Source organism: Pistacia vera, unplaced genomic scaffold (assembly GCF_008641045.1).
Source record: "Pistacia vera cultivar Batoury unplaced genomic scaffold, PisVer_v2 Contig144, whole genome shotgun sequence".
NCBI lineage: Eukaryota > Viridiplantae > Streptophyta > Magnoliopsida > Sapindales > Anacardiaceae > Pistacia > Pistacia vera.
Window position 1 is genome coordinate 286057 of NW_022195510.1, and position 19077 is coordinate 305133.

Here is a 19077-nt window from a genome sequence, read left to right on the forward strand (position 1 = left end):
CCTCAAATTTTCTTAGGTATGAAGAAAGTAGTTTTCAGGAGAAGTGGTTTTATTTATTTATATATTTATTTTAATTTTAGTTTTTTGAGGTGGTCAGCAGGCAGAGAGCACTAGAAGACAAAGGTGAGTGGTGGCGTCAAATGTAACTGACGTTTAACGGCTTCATTTCTAACGCCGATGTTTTTCTGTTGGGTTAACCGTTAAATGGCACTAACGGACACGGCTTTAAGGCCTTGTTTGGCTCGACCTAACACCTCCTTTTTCTTGTCCTTTTTTATATCTCATATCATTATATAATACAAACTAGAATTATTAATTAAACCATACCTTTCTTTTAATTCCTTCTATTTTAGAGTAACTCACCAAACCTTTCTTTTAATTAATGTTTTTCCCTTTATATCGATATTTTTGGCATTTGTCAAGCAATGCTATTAATTTTATATTTTTTCTAAAATAGAAAAAAATGACAATAATTATATTTTTGTCGATAAATGTAAATTGTCTTATTTTTCTATTTTCTTTTTAAATAATAATCTAAACGACAATATCCAGATAATATTCTAATGCTATTTTGACTATAATATTACTAAATTGATAATTTTTTTACTATTCACGATTTTTTTTAAATAAAACAAATGTCAATTCTGTTGACACTTTCTTCGAGTATAATAAATAAATTATTTAAGATTATAAAGTGGTCATTTTACTTTGATTGGTCTAAATTTTTTTATATTTTTCTTATATATAATTTTTGACATGAACACTAAATTATATTTAATAATTGCTTGACAAGAGACAATAATAATATATTAAAATAAAATCCTTGTTAATGTGTATTGGATTAGTTAATTTCAATGAAAATAAAATCATATACAACTCTACTCTTATCTATATATGTTTGTCTCTTTTAACATTGTTATGCCCTCTAAATTTTTTATAAACATAAAATGAATTTTAAAAAAAAAACTAAAATAAATTAATAAATTAATACAAATAATAATAATAACCAGACCTTGCCACGTCACTCAGTTACTCGCTGACACAGTCACATAACTCACAAGTGGAATTCAATTCAAAAAAGAAAAAGAAGAAAACTGTCGAGAAACGACGTCAGATTCCAAGTAAATCAGACTCCATGATTTCGTGGGACCCACATGAGGAGGACCCCACACTTGCTCTCTGAGAAATGATTCCTCACAGAGTCACAGTTTCCTTTTCATTTAAACAGTTTTTCTTTGTTTTGTCGTTTTCAGGTGAAAGCATTTGGTTTCGTTTTTACTTTTTTTTTTTTTTTGAATAAAAAATATATATATTTAAAATTCTGGAATAAAATAATGTACTCACACGTGTTGGGCTTCTGCCGTGCCATCCTCTGTGTTATATCCAACGGCGGGAAGAGGGAGATTCTCTGGAAATAGTCAGGTCATCTAACGGCGGAAACTTGGGGATGTGGACAGGGGGCCTTTTTGTGGGACCCACCACACGTGTCAGAGATGTGTGTCAGTGAAACAGAAGCGGTTTTGTTTGTTGGTGACGCATGAAGAGGAGTTTGTGTTTGTGCTCTGTTTTTGAGTTCAAGCTTTCTAGATTTTCTGTGGGCTGTTTTTTTTTTTTTTTTTTTTTTTCAAAAAACAATTTTAAATGATATTAAATTTATTTCATTTCATGCGATTCACATTTTTTTTAAATTATTTATTTATTTATTTTTTCCTATTTGGGATTAATCTTGATGAGTCGCACGTATCACTTGGAATATAGAAATTATTATAATAAACAGATAAATAAAAAAAGGTTGATTATACGGAAGCACTAAAAAATGTGTTTCTTTTAATTTTAAAAGAAATAAATTATTAATTGTAAAAGCTTACCTCGAAACAANTGCACGTATCACTTGGAATATAGAAATTATTATAATAAACAGATGAATAAATAAAGGTTGATTATACGGAAGCACTAAAAAATGTGTTTCTTTTAATTTTAAAAGAAATAAATTATTAATTGTAAAAGCTTACCTCGAAACAACTCTACAACATAAAGAACATAATGGCTTCTTTGGTAAATTATTTGAAAAATATTATTACGAATAAATTGATTTTAACTTTAGTTGGGTCGGATTAAACCAAATAATATAAGATTCTAGAATGTGTTTAGTATAATATCTGAAAATTATATTAAAGTTGTATAAAATGTTGAATAATTATTTGGTACATTTTTTAAAACATTTTTTAAAAATATTTAGATTATTTTTTAACCTTTTATATTTGTTAATTTAGCTAAACACCTCATCAATAAAAGTTTAAGAATTAACTAAAACACCATAGCCATCTAACAAAACAGCTAGTCGTCAGCCACTACCATTAAACGACAACCGACAATCGTCGGAATGGCGCACGAGCGGTGTTATAACTGTTTCCGGCCAAATCCACCGTGGATGTAGCCGTCGTCAACAACCAAATAGATCTGACCATTAACGGCTAGATCTAGCCAAAATGTAGTCGTCAACAGCCAAATCTAGCTGATTATGTGTTGTTTCAACCACAATGATGGTGTGGTTGCTGGCAGGCGATAGTGGTCTTGGGTGGATTAACTTTTATATTAAAATTAGTGAAATGTAATTGTTTTTAATTGAACAAAGTTAGAAAAATGTTTTGAATTGAATTGGATAGGGTAACCGAAAACAAGTCCCCTCTTTTCACTTTCAGACAAAAAAAAAAGTTATTTAATTTAGATTAATTTTCAAAATAATGATCCCAATAAGTAAACAAATACATATTCTGTTTTTTACTTTAAGATAACAGAAAAGTGATTCAAAATAGTTAAACAAACAAGAGCTAATACATTTTGAATGTTCCATTTATTCACTAACACTAATTACTAAGCAATATTTAAGGTGACTTAAATGGATTGATTTCGATAAAACAATAAAGGCAAAATATAGAATAGAGTTGTGAAATTTAGCGGGCTCGATTCTTTCATGAATCACGATTAATGCTTAGAAAAAAAAAAAATCATGTAATTATTTAATTTTATATAAATTGATGCGATAATTAATATAGATAAGATTTTATATTTAAAACTTTTTGTGTATTGGTATATCTTACTATATTTAAAAATATAAATTAATTCAAATAATTTTTTTTTAAGCGACTGAATTATCAATTATTTAATCCCTCGTAATTATTTTAGCGTGACTAAAATATTATCATCTAATAAATAAATATATATATATATTTTGAATTGTTAGATTGCAATAAGCCAATAACTTCAATTATTCACTTTTGATCCAAAGACAAGGCCCAAGGTCAGGCCCAAATGGTCCAATTCAGAGCCCATTAGAACCCAGTAATTCCTTACCCACATGGTACCCCTGGCGTACATTAGCAGCAACCACTTTTAGACCAAAATGTACTTTTACACGCGCTCAACAATCTAATAATTTTTCTATTTTATTCCACAATTGTTTCCATATTCTCACAAATTTTTGAGCTAGGGTTTTCTTTTTTCTTTTCCCCCTAAATTTTCAGAGAAACTTGAATTAGGGTTTGTATTGACGAAAAAGTTTCAAAATTTGAGCAAGTTTTGAGGTAAGAATTTGTGGGTTTTGTTTTTCTTTGAATTTAGAATCTGATTTTTAACTTGGGTGTTTTTCTTTTTAGGATATTGAGTTTATCGTTAATTTCTTAGTTTGTTTTAATGATTATTACTGTGGTTAGAATATGTGGAGAAAGGGGTTGAATCTTGAGGTCAAGGAAATTTTGCGTCCTAGATTCTTTTTTCTTGTTTATTTGATTATTGTAAACAAATGGAAATTATTTATATTCTAAATCAAAATCAATTAGGTTTTTCTTAACGCGAAGATTGATGGATTTTGTTGCTTTTGGTGTTTGATTATATTAAAAAGGAAAGTTTGGTGATCTGGAATGTATCTCATTAATAGAGGTTCATGGGTTTTTGTTGATTTTGGTGTTTATTTATTCTACCAATAATAGTGGTTATTAGTTATTGAAGTTAGAAATTAGAGTACTTTCGGTAGGAAGAATGTTGGGTATGATTTGATTCAATGTAAATGAAGATATTGGTGAATTGGAAATAGTGGTTATGTTTTGGATTTGTAATACCTTTTTGGGGTTTCATTTTTTTGCTTCGTGAAGTGTGTTTCAAAATAGGAAAGTGTTCTAGTTTCATACATTTTTCATTTTCTTTCTTTGGTTGAACCCAAGTTTTGCTTAAAATGGATGACACTGAGGATGATGCAAGGTATCCGCCAAACCCCTATGGTGCCAGTCAGCAGCAGGGTTATGGTTCATCACGTCGCCAAAAGCTCCCTGTTCGGGGTGTGCCGTATTCGGGGGAAGTTGACAATCAATATGTCGATGACGAGGATGAGGACGATGTGGATGATGAAGAAGATGAAATTGAATTAGGAGAGGAAGAAGGAAACAATAATCAAAACAATGGCATTGTTCAGTATGGGGGAAAAGACGTAGATGAATATGACAATGATGACGAGGACATTGATGATCATGAGAATGATGATGAGTATAATGCAGATGAAGATGGTGGTAAGCAAAAGCTTTTGACTTGGAAGCCAGATGATGTTGATGATTTAGAAAGGCACCCAAAAAAGAGAAAGTTGAAGAGTTTGGTTTCAAGTTATGAATTTGCTCCTCGAGTGCCAGCTCCTGTTGTGACTCCTTCTGTATCGAGGCCATCAACTGGAGGGCGGAATTCACTAACAGATTGGAATGAGCAGGAGACTTTTGTTTTATTGGATGCTTGGGGTGACCGGTTTCTGCAGCGTGGGAGGAAGAGTCTCCGATCTGAAGAATGGCAAGAAGTTGCAGATAAGGTATCAGAGGTGTCAAAGATTGAAAGGACAGACACTCAATGTAGGAATCGTTTGGATACGTTGAAGAAAAAATATAAGAAGGAGAAGCTTAGGATGACAGAGACAGGTGACACCAGTAGCAAATGGGTTTATTTCAAGAAAATGGATATGTTAATGTCTTCGCCTCAGCAGCAAGGTGGACTCTCTTGTGGGTTGGACTCAGGAGAGTATGTTTTTATGAACCCCAAGGTGTATTTGAACCGTGCTAATGGTTCGGATGAGATGAGAGATAGTCCTGTTAATTCAGAATCTACTAACGGCGAGGATGAGGATTCAGATGGACTTCCTCCCAAGAAAAGGAGAACTGGGAGGGAATCTAATGAGAGGTGTTCGTTTAGATTGCTTGCGGATTCTATTCATAAATTTAGTGATATATATGAGAAGATTGAGAATAGTAAGAGGCGACAAATGCTAGAACTAGAAAAGATGAGGATGGATTTCCATAGGGACTTGGAAATGCAGAAGAGGCAGATTATGGAGAGAGCACAAGCTGAGATTGCAAAAATACGGCGAGGTGTGGATGATGAAAATGATGTCTCTGCTGAGAATGCCAGTGGGTAATGCGTCTAGAACTGGTTACCTATCTGTAGTGCTAATTAATGCTAGCTGCTGTTGTAAAATGTTGGGGCCTTTTGCCCAGTTCTGCTTTAAATTGTGAGACAATAATAATGCTGGAATGTTGTATCAGATATACTTGAAGAAATATCATTGCTGTCATTGTTTCCTCTTTCACACGATGCTTCTAGTTGATATGTATCCATTGTTTTGCCATTAATCTATTTTCTTTTGTTTGTTGTAGCATGCAACGAAGCTGGAAATTATGAAGTTTCTATTAATGTCATCTCCTGCTGTTATTTTGAATGTTTCTTCAGTAAATAATCCCATAACTCCACTTTGTTTCTTTCCTCCAAATCTCAGTCTCACCTTCTGTTCTAATCAAGGATTTAAATATTCCATGATATCTGGTTCATAGGATGCTGCAAGAAGACAATTCTTTCTGTCAAGTTCACACCTAAAGACAAATAATTTCAGATTTTGTTTTTCCCTGTTTTCCTGAACTGAATGATAAATTTATTATTTTTGTCATGTAAATAGAAAAATCCATGAGGGGAAGAAAATCCTACAATAACCTGAACTCCCTGTCCATGACAAGTAGCTAAGAGTCAGATAGCTTTTGGATTATGTAGCTTTGGACCCATGTGATAGAACAGTAGTTGACATATAAGACAATACTATGTCGAAAATCTAATCTCACAATCTCAACATGGTAACTCGCATTGATCAATTTACAGTTGATCCCGTTCGCTCCAATTATAAGTGTCAGGTCAAGATTGTCCAAGAAAATTTGTAAGATTGGAAGTGAGCCAATCTTTATTGGGTAAGAAATGTTTAGAGATGTTGCGAATATCTCCCTGGTTTTTGCACCCGATATGCAGTTTAATTTTCAATTACAATTTAAACGACTAAAAATGGATTCAAGAGGTAAGCATGTGATAGAGAAACAAAACAAGATGCCCTTTTCAAGCTTGTATATATCAAATGATACGTTTCATTCCTCTGGTATAATCACGAAAATCATTACAGCTGTGGAATCAATGAAGCAGAAAAATATTTTTCGTTTAACTTTTCATACACACATTCCAATAAAGAAATGGTACCTGAGCATCTAAACATGCTTTTCTAATATCTCCAAGTAAAATCAGTGTTTTTTAGCATTCACTTAAATCAGTTTGCAAATTTACCAAACTCATCCCATGAGGCAATGAAGATGTTGAGGCCATAGAGCAATTCTTTCCGAAATCCGCAGAGAGCATTCTAGTGGAGTCTTCAGCAACTTCTTTGTGGAAAGGTCCTCCCTCTCCATTTAACAATAATTCTTCCAATTAAATACTTTAACATGTTATGTTAGCTTCCCCTCTAGGTTATGGTCACACGCGTTTGGTTCAGACATCAACCATTATCAATGGTCACACGCATTTGGCTCAGACATCAACCATTATCGAGCTTGATATCTGAGGATCTCCCAAGAATATCTGGAGTCAAATGAAGCAAAGACAGATGGCCCTGATTTTGGCAATTATGTATACACTCAGTTGCAGATAATTGTGTTACTATGTAAGACAACTTCTGACCAATATGCAAACATGGTTTTACTTGTTTCATGAAAATACTGTGTATGCGGCAATCACATGGAACAGAATGTTCAGACTGTATTTACACCATTTTCTTTCGCCTACGAGTTACATCAGAAGAATGCTTCTACCTGTATCAAATGAGTTCTAAACCGTACTCTGCCTATCTAGCATCCACAGTTCTTCCCAAGGGGACATTATCAAATCATTTTGATTTAAAAGCATTTCAAAGCTGCTTATGAACTTCTGGTTAATTCTAAGATCCAACTTCCACACTTCTGAAACTACTCCAGCAATCACAATCCCCTTCCCATCTCACCCAGATAACAGAAAGATTATGCATCCAGAATATTACCAGCCTAGCATGCTGCTGTAAGGGTCCATCCAAGACATTCATAAACCATAAAATTCCACTGTTTGTGGCAAATAGAATGACAAATACAGGATATATATTCCAACTCATTTAAGATCTTCATCAACCTTACCTACCGCCTCAAGTATTGATGAATAAGTGATTTGGTCATATTCAAAACCCTTTGCATTCATCTCTCTCATAAGCCTTGCAGCCTCCTCAAACATACCAGCTCGGCTAAGACAGCCAAGAATAGTATTGTAAGAAACTGCATCTGGCTTAATTTTAGAGTGCTGCATCTTTGCAAACATTTCCATAGCCCGCTTTGGACCACCTGTCCTAGCTAAGCCATTTAGAATTATATTATGTGAGTTTAAGTCTGGAAGGCAACCTTTTTCTTCCATGGTTCCAAGCAAGGAATAAGCTTCATCTATCATGCCAGCCCTTACCATTCCGGACATGAGTGCATTATAAGTATAAACATCTGGATTGCATCTAAGTTTCTTCATTTCATTAAAAAGATCTACGGCCTCACTAAGGCGGCCACATTTTCCAAAATGCTTGATCATGACAGCATATACCCTAGCACTTGAACGTCCACAGTTCTCCTTCAGTTCCTGAAATAACTCATTCGCAGCTTCATACCTTTTTGCCTTTCCAAGACTGTTGATCAGGCTGCAATAGGCAGCTGGACAAGGAGGAAACCCCTTTTCATCCATCTCTTCAAGGAGCATCAAAGCTTTCTCAACTCTGTTTGTTTTGCAAAAACCATCAATAAGAATTGAGTAAGTAAATGAGCTAGGAACAACACCCTTTGCCTTCATCTTCTCAAACCATGAAGAGGCCTCGGAAGCTGGAGCTTTAGATTCAAATAAAGCTTTAATTACAGTGTTATAAGTCACTACATTCGGCGTACACAACAAAGAATCCATTTCATTGAAGAGTTTAAGAGCATCATCCAAACGACCTGCTTTGCCCAAAATGTTAATCAAATTGTTTATGAGCACAACATCTGGCTTACAGCCTTCTTTCAGCATTTTCATGAAAGTACTATAGGCATCTTCGACTCTCCCAGCTCTACCAAGTCCCTTTATCCATTCTGTGTAAGTATAGACAGTAAGGCGGCAACCCTTCGCTTTCATCTCCTGGACTAGACTTAAAGCTTTCTCAACCTTACCCAACTTGAAATATATACCCAACAAGGTTGTATAAATCTTTGCAGTGGGCTGTAAGCCGATCTCCTTCATCTCATCAAACAACCTGATAGCAGAATCATCACGACCTAATTTCCCAAATGCCGATATAAGTGCACTGTATGTTACCGTGTCTGGAAAACAGTTCCCCTCATTGCACATCTCATTATAGAGCTCATGAATTTTCTCATGATGACCTTCCTGCATCAACATCAAGATCATAGAATTGTAAGTGCTCGCTGACGGTTTGCACTTGCGACCCTTGATCTGGTAAAAGATAGAGAGTGCCTTGTTCACCATCTTAGCCCTGCCCAAGATTCTCACAATTTCAGACAGCTCAGATGGACCAATGACACATGTACTCCTCACCATTTCTTGAACTGTCTTCCACATTTCCCCAAACATCCCAACTTCATCCAAACAATGGATTAAAGCCATGTAGGTGGTAGTGTCATGCTCAAAGTTTCTTCTCTTGCCCGCCCACTTGAAAAACTGAATTTTAACATTGATCTCAACATCTACATTAAGCACTTGCCGCACCAAACGATGATCTACTTTTAACTTAAGCACTTCTAAAGCTTTTTCAGCATCAGGACCCCACTTGAATATTTTCAAAATCCTAATGAACCTCTCATCCAATTTTCTAACCGAAGGATCCTTCCTCGAGAATTTCGGTTTCATAGGCAAGTTTTGCATTTCATTATCCGAACTAGGTAGCCGGAACATTTGCACTATTTCATTCTCTGCTTGAGCAACAAAAATGAAACCAATTTAAAAAAAAAAAAAACACAAAATTATATCTTTCCGGATTTTAAAGTACATGCCAATCAGATAAAAATGTAAATACTCAACTTCCATGAAGATAAAGCATTTCACAAAGTGTCACCACATTGCAAATTAACAGAAAACAATAGTAAACAAGCAGTTTTAATAAATACCAGTTGCAAAAATTTAAAACTAGAGTTTCTTTCGATTAATTATGTTGATGTTGAAGCATAGAACCATGAACAGTACCTGTTTGTTTAATTCTGTGAGCGAGATGAGACAAAGTTGATATTGACCTCTTAGAAGCAACTGATCCGACAAGTATCTTTGCCATTGTTAGCAACAAATTTCTCAATAAGATTAAAGTTGAGGTGGACAAAATGTAATCTTTTCACAAAAAATTGGCACTAAAACCAAGTGGAAACCATAGCGGAGAAGAGCGTGTTAAGAAATTAGAATCATTTTTCTCTCGCAAATTAAGAGAAAGGTTGAAGTGGGTCTGTTTGTGTGGGCCGAGCTTGGGCTTTTGTACTCAGCTCACATGGCTGTTGCTGTGCCCACCGGGTCGGATCCCCCCAAATGTTGCAGAGGGTAAATTAGGATTATCACTTGTCTATTATTACGCAGGCCCAAGGGAAAGGGCTGCAATGCTTTGTGAGACAGTTTATATGCTCGCATGTCTTCTTATTTTTCAAAAATTTTGAGTTCTGAAATTTGAAATCCAAGGGCTTAGCAAATGCAATATTCCCCTCAAATTAATATGTATTTATTAGTGATCTTTTACACTATTATTTTACTTTATTTTCTCATATGAATTCACTNCAGATTAACAGAAAACAATAGTAAACAAGCAGTTTTAATAAATACCAGTTGCAAAAATTTAAAACTAGAGTTTCTTTCGATTAATTATGTTGATGTTGAAGCATAGAACCATGAACAGTACCTGTTTGTTTAATTCTGTGAGCGAGATGAGACAAAGTTGATATTGACCTCTTAGAAGCAACTGATCCGACAAGTATCTTTGCCATTGTTAGCAACAAATTTCTCAATAAGATTAAAGTTGAGGTGGACAAAATGTAATCTTTTCACAAAAAATTGGCACTAAAACCAAGTGGAAACCATAGCGGAGAAGAGCGTGTTAAGAAATTAGAATCATTTTTCTCTCGCAAATTAAGAGAAAGGTTGAAGTGGGTCTGTTTGTGTGGGCCGAGCTTGGGCTTTTGTACTCGGCTCACATGGCTGTTGCTGTGCCCACCGGGTCGGATCCCCCCAAATGTTACAGAGGGTAAATTAGGATTATCACTTCTTTATTATTAGGCAGGGCCAAGGGAGAGGGCTTCAATGCTTTGTGAGACAGTTTATATGCTCGCATGTCTTCTTATTTTTCAAAAATTTTGAGTTCTGAAGTTTGAAATCCAAGGGCTTAGCAAATGCAATATTCCCCTCAAATTAATATGTATTTATTAGTGATCTTTCACACTATTATTTTACTTTATTTTCTCATATGAATTCACTTCCAACATATAAAGTCTGATAAATTGGGATACCCCTTCACCTATACTCTAATAGAACAAATATTAATATGGGCAATATTACACTTATAACTCAATTTTTTTCTCACAATTCCGACGTGAACCTCTCAATTGGTCAGCTTGTAGTGGATTCCGTTTGCCTAATTACAAGCTGACCAATTGCAAGTTATTACATTGGAATTGTGAGAGAAAGTTTATAAGACTAAGTTGTGAGCTAATCTTTATTGTATTAATATACATAATCCATTTCAAAATTTGATTATATAGGAGACTGAAAAGCACTATTTTAAAACTCAACCCAACCAAGCCAATTCGACTGGTCTGACTAGGACCTAGGACCTTCTTTGGGCAGGGTCACTCTGTCTACTATTTAAAACTCCAAATTCATGGAGAAGTAAACCTTAGAGAGGAGGGCGCAATCAACGAGCAAACAGCGGCAGGGCTGTTGGGGGTTTTGGAGAGTAAGTGTAATGAGTCGAAATGTGGCAACGGAGGTGATTTCTAGTGAGCGAAACGACTGGAAAAGGCAAAAGTCTCTCTGCCATAACAACAGGCTATTATTGATGATAAATGGGGCGAATAAGGGGTGAGATGAGTTTTAATCAAAAGGAGGGGAGTATTTTAGGGGGGATGGGGGTGATTGTTAACAACGAAAACATGCCTATTTGCCTTAGGTTGGTAGTCGCACACGATGGTTTTTATTTATTTATTTTTTTTTATGAAAAATGGTTCGATTTCGATCACATCTTACGTAGACTAGCTAAGAAATGACTCAAAGGATGAGTGAGACTTGCATTTGGAGTGTTTCTTTCACCAAGTGACCCCTGATTTGCATTTGACCAGATCACAAGGGTGTACTTGCTGGACTTCAAACCTAGAAAGACTAATGTGTAATTTCTCAAAGCTGTGTTTGTTAGATTTTAAACCTTTAGACATACTGATGTCACCAATCTGACCCGCCAGTCAGATCGATTCAACTGTTCGAACTAGGACTTGACCATTTTGTCAAGTTTCAACCGAGCTTGTTATTAAAATATTACTGGGAAGTAAACACATATGTATAGTAAAATATTATCAAAATAAAGTACAAAGAAGTTGGAATGTTTTATATGGCAAGAAAACTTTTTCTAAAAGACCTATATTCTTTAGCCATTTTCCAAGAAACCCATGTTCTTTAATTGATTTATTTTTTTCTTATATGGTAACAATATCAATATGGTCGGTTGTACAACCACAGGGATAAGTGATAACCATTTGAGTGAAATAATAAATTGTTATCACCACGTAAAATTGATGTCTCACTCTCACCTTCTCTAAACTAAACATCACCTCCTAAATTGTCCAAACACCCAAAGTTATCATCGTATCCACAGCAACAGAAAGTGATCCAAGTTATAGCCAATAGATCTCTTTTGTCATTTGCTACTTGAAAGATCAAAGGAAGCAATTTCTGAAACCAAAATAGAAACTTATAATTGACTAAATCCAGACATCAAATAATGCACAGAAGGCTGGTACAAGATCCTTAATAAGACAAAATACGAAAAACAGAAAAAAAATATAGTAGAACAATCTTTTTAAGAGCAAGTCTGTCTCGCCCAACAGAAGGAATGGGAGAGAGAAAACCTTAAAGAGGCAGTTTAAATTTTAATTCCTTCTCGTAAAAACCCTTCTAAAAAAAACCGGATTCTAAAGACCCACTCTTAACAACAATAAAATTTGGTAGACCACCTAACAGAATTAAGGCATTACAGATTGATTAAAAAAAAAAAAAAAGAAACTGCCACAAACATATCCCAGCCTCTTTCATTTCATCAGCCCACCGAAGAGCTTCTGTCTCAGGCTCATGGAAATAGACTCTTATACATAGGAACCAAGGTTTTGTCCTGCATAAATCATTAAAAGACAGCCCACTCCACTTAATTTATGCAGTACCTGAGGGATTTTCTGACTTGTCAGTCTCCATTGGTTCTCCAGAAGCTGGTGGTGCCTCACCTGTGGCGTTTTCTGCATTTTCATTTGGATGGGCATCACCATCATGTGGTTGGGATTCACCTCCCTGGGGAGGTGGGGTTGCCGGAGCCTCAGGAGTGGCGGGTTTGGCTGGCTTTGGTTTTGTCATTATCGGCCTGCAGAACCTGTTAGGAGAAAGTTCCACTTTTCAACCATCTTGAACAAGAACCAGCGCAAAAAAGATGTATTGCGTATTTGTTAAATGCAAGATAAGATTTGGGAAGCAAGTGGTACCTGTCAACCGCTTCAGTCTTCCTTCTCACATCAGCTAACAAGAGAACAGGAGCAGCATATTTGGGAAGCGAGTCCTGATGCTGCTTCTTCTCCCTCAACCAGGCCTCTGCTTCGACACACTCATTCAGTACCTAAAAATGTATCAAGTAAGAGAATATTAGACAATCACTAGAATCAGATAAAAATAACAATTAATTAAAGCACTCAAACAAGCCAGCACCTTCTGCTTTTCGGCCAAGTCAATGTGATCAAATTTGGGATCAGTAGACATAGCTGCCTCTCTGTAACTGTTGATACAGTAAGCAAATTGATCAATCACAGAACTCCTGTCTGTGAATTCCTTGTAACGCTCTTCAATGGGGTCACCTTGCTGTAGTTTAATAAAATAATCGAAGACGTTAACTTAGGAGCCACTTATTTTTGCAGAAATCAGAACAAGGAAGTATAACATTTATCACAATCACATATATCATTACCTTTTTCAGCTCCTCAAGCTTGGCAACATAAACACCTTTGGTTTCATCCTCACCATCTTCATACAACCAATCTTCTACTTCCTGAAGTCTGGTAGTGAACTGCTCCCTTTCAGAATCAGTGACAAATTCCTGGTATTTGTCGCAAAGCTGGAGAAACCAAAGGGATGTTAATTCATGAAAATAATAGGATTAAGGTGTGAATTTATAGGATGCTATGCAACAAAACAGCTGTTTACCTTATTCCTCATGTCATAGACATAAGCCTCAACAGCATTTTTCCTATCTTTAGTTTCTTCCATAACTCGGTCTTGCAAAGCCATTTCAAACTCCTTCTCCACAGCCCTTTGCACATCAGCTGGTACCATTCCACCATAAACCAATTCTGATACAGGGATGTTTGTTTTCTTCACCTTTTTCTTTGGAGCCTGAAACAGATAATCAAATTTATGCAAATACGCAAATGATAAGAACAGAGACCTCTATACCAGTAGAAATTCAAACACCCATTTGATGTCTTGTCGACACACTAGCAAGTTCCCCACCACATGCACACGCCACTTCATCTTTGTATTTTTATTTTTATTTTATTTTTTTGGGCGAAAGATGCACATGCAACTATAAATCATTACAGATTCAAGCATATGTGCTCATCTCACATAAATCTAATATCTATCTGCCAATTAAATACCATTTACACGATTAAAAAAAATGATCCACCACTACCAATAATATAAGCCCATATCCAGACATAAATTGCAGAAACCCAAATGTGCTACAATATTGATTACTATTATAATAGTACAAAAGATAACATAAGTAAAATGTGTTTCTATGAAAAAATCATGGGAAATATCCAAAAGAACTCTATAGTCATCCCACGCAATAAAGAACACTACCTTAGCATCAGTCTCCATTTCAGCAGTCTTTTCACCTGACTCAGGAATACCATTTTCAGACCCAGGGGCATCAGCACTAGCTTTAGCATCTTGCATGTTTGCATCAGTCTCATTGGAACTTGGGGGAGCACCATCAGCAGGAGCGTCATCAGTCTCCATCTTAGTAGCTTCCTTTTCTGGCTCTTTTGTGACTGGAACTTCTATTTCTTCCTCCTCCAAGAGCTAAAATAGACATGAACACAATTATACCTCGAGTGTAAAGAGAAGATCTACAACTTGCATTAAATGACAATGAAAAACTTACTGTTGCTGACTCAATTGATACAATTCCATGCAAATTCAAACGAACTTTCACTTTCACTTTGGCCCGTTCACTTTTAGTAGATTGGAAAGGACCAATCTGCAAACGGTTGAAATAACCATTGTGAGGAAGAAAATAAAAAAATCTTACAGTTAAACCAAATTTGGATCAATGTTAGCGATAAACTAGATGAGCAGATTACTAACCGTATAAGTACTGATCTTAGCAGGTGCTTGCAACTCGCTCACATCAGCATATTGAACATCTACAGTGAATGTACCTGCCCTGTAGAAAGTCAATGCCTTAACACTAGGTATTGGATTTCCCTTTGGGAAAACAATAGTGCTTTGCTGATTATCTGCTGCTTCATTTTGCGCTTCTGGAGCAGAGCCTTTCCATGACAATGCAATTGAAAATGGGAAGCTCTCATTTACCTTTAGAAACAACCACAAATGAAGAACCATTACTGATCATTTTTATGCATAATCTGATTAGATTGTAACATGAAACAGTATACCTACATAGTCACAATTAAAGCACAACATTGAGCAGAATTGCCTTGGCCAAAAGGAGAGTAAAAGGCCGCTCACCAGGAATAGAGAATTCAATGACACAAACTGCCTTTTACTCGTTCTAGTAAAAGGTTTTGTCATTGAATTTTCTATTCCTGACGAACAGCCTTTTACTCGATGATTAAACATTGAGTTACTATGACATAGTAGCACCAAGTGTACAGAAGGAGAAAATTAATATCATATGAACTGAAACACTCAACTTCAACCATCCAAGACCACAAAGACTGCTTCAGGAAAATAAACCAAGAAAAAAAGAAGAAGCATAAACCCAACATTTAAACTAATAACTGCCTTAAAACAACAGCCTATCCAGACCTCTCTTTGAAAAAAAAAAAAAAAAAGAAGATATTAAAAAGCCAGAAAAAATAATGGTACCTTTTCCAGACCTTGAATATCTCTCAATAAATATCATGAAAAAAAAAAGCACCACGATGCAAAATTAAGAAAAAAAATACAGCTTTAATCTTGACATCCAAGAGCTATAAACAATAGTAATAACCAAAATTCCACCTCTTAATGTCATTTAAAATCAAGATTCACAGTACCCCCAAAAAAAAAGAAAGAAAAAAGAAAAAAAGAAAAAAAAAAACACACATACACATGAAAATCCAGTCAGAAAAGGAAAGATTTTTACCTGAAACTCTCTCACTTTGAATGTAGGACTGAGGATTGCACATTCTAAAGCACAGCCCCTAGCAACACACTCACTTGCATTCATTGTACGCCTAGGCTCCTTCCCAAAGAATTCTGTTAAGATCTTCATTATGGAAGGAACACGAGAGCCTGAACCAACAACCTCAACCATGTGAATATTCTCGACTGAAAGCCCAGTTTCAGCCAGAGCTTTCTCCAAAGGCCTCTTCACACGTTCCAAAATTGGAGCACTAATTTGTTCGAATTCATCCCTCTTAATGAAACCCCTCACATCCTTCTCATCCATCAAGCATTCAATATTCAAAGGAGCCTCAGGATTGGCACTAAGAACTTTCTTCAATTTCTCACAGGCAGCCCTAAGACGAAGGCAGGCCCTGGCATTCTGGAAAACATCAATCTTGTATTCATCCTTGAACTTGGCTGCAAAATGCTGGAATAGAGCTTCATCAAAATCTCTACCACCTAAAGACCGATCAAATGAGTGACCCAATATCTTAAGTTGACCCTTCTTGAACCCGGCTATGCATACTTGGAAACTTGAATTCCCCACATCCACAAAGGCAACATTCAATTGGTCATTTTCCGGCAAATCAGTCTTATAAATACCATAAGCCAATGCTGTGGCTGTAGTTTCATGAATCAAGCGGAGAGGATGCAGGCCTGCAATTGTGGCTGCATCCAACACAGCTCTTCTTTGAAGGTCAGTGAAATAAACAGGAATTCCAATGCAACAGTCCACTACAGCTGCATTCAGATTCTTCTCAGCTATGCTTTTCAAATCTGAAAACATCATTCCCAGAACTTGGGTAGGAGTAAACGTCTTCATTTCACCCAAGTATCGTGCATGTATCAAAGGAAATCCATCAGGACCTTCAGTGATGGCAAATGGCAATGATTTCAGATCCTTTTGCAACTCAGGGTCAGAAAATTGTCGCCCTATTAAACGTTTAATCTGAGATATTGTATTTTTGGGGTTCATCATAGATGATGCGGCCCCTGCAGTCCCAATGAACCGCTGCTTGTCACCAAAGCATACGACAGCTGGTGTCTCACGCTTTGATTCATCATTAAGCACAACATCAATGCCCCTTTGCCTTGCAACAGCAACAATGCAGCTCTCATTGCCAAAATCAAAACCTACCACGCTCATCTTGTCCAAAAATTAACCGATTTTAATAAATTGGTCTGCTCCTAACAGAACAAACAACAACCTGAATTAGAAAAACAGCAGACTAAATAAACTTTAAAAAATGATATAATAAATTTAAATCAGAACAAAATAATAATAATTAAAAAAAAAAGAATATAACTAAGGCATGCTACAGTACTTCGTATTAATCGAAATGTTTAGTAACCCACAACATTGTTTTGATAGAGCACAGCCCTTGAAAGTATTATTATTAATCCAAACAGGCTGTGTATGACTAATAAATGTTACCATTTCTGAAACGCCTAGAATGTTCATACAATAAGAGATCGATAGGTTTTACTATCTTAACAAAATAATTAGCCCAGTACCATCAGTGGGCCAATATCATCTCGCCACAAATCAAACAATCATTCATTCATTTATAAATAAGTTTCGCAGTTGATTCACAATCAAACTCAATGCCCAAAAACAAATCAAATCACATGCAAAGCACCTCCCCTATAAACAAGTAATGTACATGAACTATACTCAGTCAGCCACAAAACAATCAAGCCTAAAACCCTAAATCACCTTTCCAACATAAACACAAAGCAAAAATTTCATCAGCAATGACATAAAACTAAATTTTCAGCAGCAATCACTTCGATTTCTCATGCACCGAAACAGCAAAATCAAATGACAACAACTAAATCTACAAATAACAAAGCAATAACAATATCTCAAAAACCCGCAACACAAGCTGAATCTAATATTGAACACAGAATCCACAACCGATGGAGAAAATCAGGACTTACAAGCTCGAATCTAGTGAGACAAAATTGTAGATCTACGAATTCTAGATATAAAAGGAACCGTAGAGTTAAAAGCAAGGACTCTCCGCTCAATAGGAAGCTAGGGTTTGCGATCGTACCTTTTAAAGAGAGAGGGAGGAAGAAGAAGAAACGTTTGATGTTGTTGTGAGTTCTGGAAATTTCTATATATATTTTGTGTTAAATGCGTTTACTGTTGCGAGAAAACAAAAACACAAAACGAAAAACCAAGAAGAGAGGTATGAGTGACGGGGTTTTATTAGGGGGGACACCAAGGGTTTCTGTGGAATTTTCAAATTTTATTTTTTTAATTTTGTTTTTAATTTTTTATTCTTTTTGTTTTAGAGATTTTTGAAGTTCTCTTTTTCGTTGGAGTCAGTTGGTCCTGGAGAAGTCTAGAGATATACTTGCCTCCTTCTAGAAAGATCTACAATTTGAGACGTGGGAAAGGGGTGGAGGAATCTAATTTTTGTTTCGTGGGCTAATGGGCTGAGGTGGGCTGGATCTTCCAGCCAGATACTTCAATTTCAATTTCAGTACAAAGAGTTTGAGTGGGTCAATTCTAGATTTTCTAGTCAAACATCATAAAGTGGAATTCAAAATAGTCCAAATAATGGCATCAATTACATTTTCATACCAGCCATTTTTTTTTTTAGGTAACTAGGGTGTCTGGTTGATAACCGGGGTGTTTGAATTAGTTTGCACGTATCTCAATTAATTTTTGAGATCCATTGAATACCTTACAAATGTAATGGACTAGATAAATCACAAACGTAATAGGTAGTTATCTTCTAGCCAGATACTTCAATTTCAATTTCAATACAAAGTGTTTGAGTGGGTCAATTCTAGATTTTCTAGTCAAACTTCATAAAGTGGAATTTTAAATAGTTCAAATAATGTCATCAATCACATTTCAACCATCTTTTTTTTTTTCTTTTTTTTAGGTAACTAAGGTGTCTGGTTAGTAATCGGGGTGTTCAGATTAGTTTGCACGCATCTCAATTAATTTTTGAGGTCTATTGAACACTCTATAAATATAATAAGTCAGGTAAGTCACGGATGTAATAGGTAACTATTTTGTGTAACTCGAACACAACCTCTAGATAA

General features: G+C 35.6%; 3 protein-coding genes across 7 annotated transcripts; 1 reads left to right on the forward strand and 2 right to left on the reverse strand.

Annotated features, from left to right (window-relative positions):
- Positions 1-3439: 3439 nt before the first annotated feature.
- LOC116123703 (trihelix transcription factor ASIL1-like) lies at positions 3440-5722 on the forward strand. The gene is made up of 2 exons (XM_031409450.1): positions 3440-3584; positions 4221-5722. Exon 2 carries the CDS (start codon positions 4232-4234, stop codon positions 5447-5449), a length of 1218 nt encoding a protein of 405 aa, XP_031265310.1. The 5' UTR covers positions 3440-3584; positions 4221-4231; the 3' UTR covers positions 5450-5722.
- A 727-nt stretch (positions 5723-6449) lies between these two features.
- LOC116123640 (pentatricopeptide repeat-containing protein At3g16010-like) lies at positions 6450-10454 on the reverse strand. Of its 2 annotated transcripts, none has more exons than XM_031409386.1 (2): positions 10274-10454; positions 6450-9308 (listed from the first exon to the last, which is right to left on the reverse strand). In XM_031409386.1, the coding sequence occupies exons 1-2, from the start codon at positions 10356-10358 to the stop codon at positions 7480-7482; spliced, it is 1914 nt and encodes a 637-aa protein (XP_031265246.1). In that variant the 5' UTR covers positions 10359-10454; the 3' UTR covers positions 6450-7479. The 2 variants fall into 2 exon arrangements, with proteins under 2 accessions (XP_031265246.1, XP_031265245.1); XM_031409385.1 differs by lacking the exon at positions 10274-10454 and adding an exon at positions 9580-9767.
- Positions 10455-12401: 1947 nt separating this feature from the next.
- LOC116123641 (heat shock 70 kDa protein 14-like) lies at positions 12402-18208 on the reverse strand. 4 transcript variants are annotated; one of them, XM_031409388.1, is made up of 10 exons: positions 18072-18208; positions 15992-17196; positions 14989-15216; positions 14786-14881; positions 14482-14703; positions 13822-14010; positions 13586-13732; positions 13330-13479; positions 13110-13240; positions 12402-13000 (listed from the first exon to the last, which is right to left on the reverse strand). In XM_031409388.1, exons 2-10 carry the CDS (start codon positions 17159-17161, stop codon positions 12787-12789), a joined length of 2547 nt encoding a protein of 848 aa, XP_031265248.1. In that variant the 5' UTR covers positions 17162-17196; positions 18072-18208; the 3' UTR covers positions 12402-12786. The 4 variants fall into 4 exon arrangements, with proteins under 4 accessions (XP_031265248.1, XP_031265247.1, XP_031265250.1 ...); XM_031409387.1 differs by having other exon boundaries at positions 15992-17202; XM_031409390.1 differs by having other exon boundaries at positions 15992-17222.
- Positions 18209-19077: the final 869 nt, after the last annotated feature.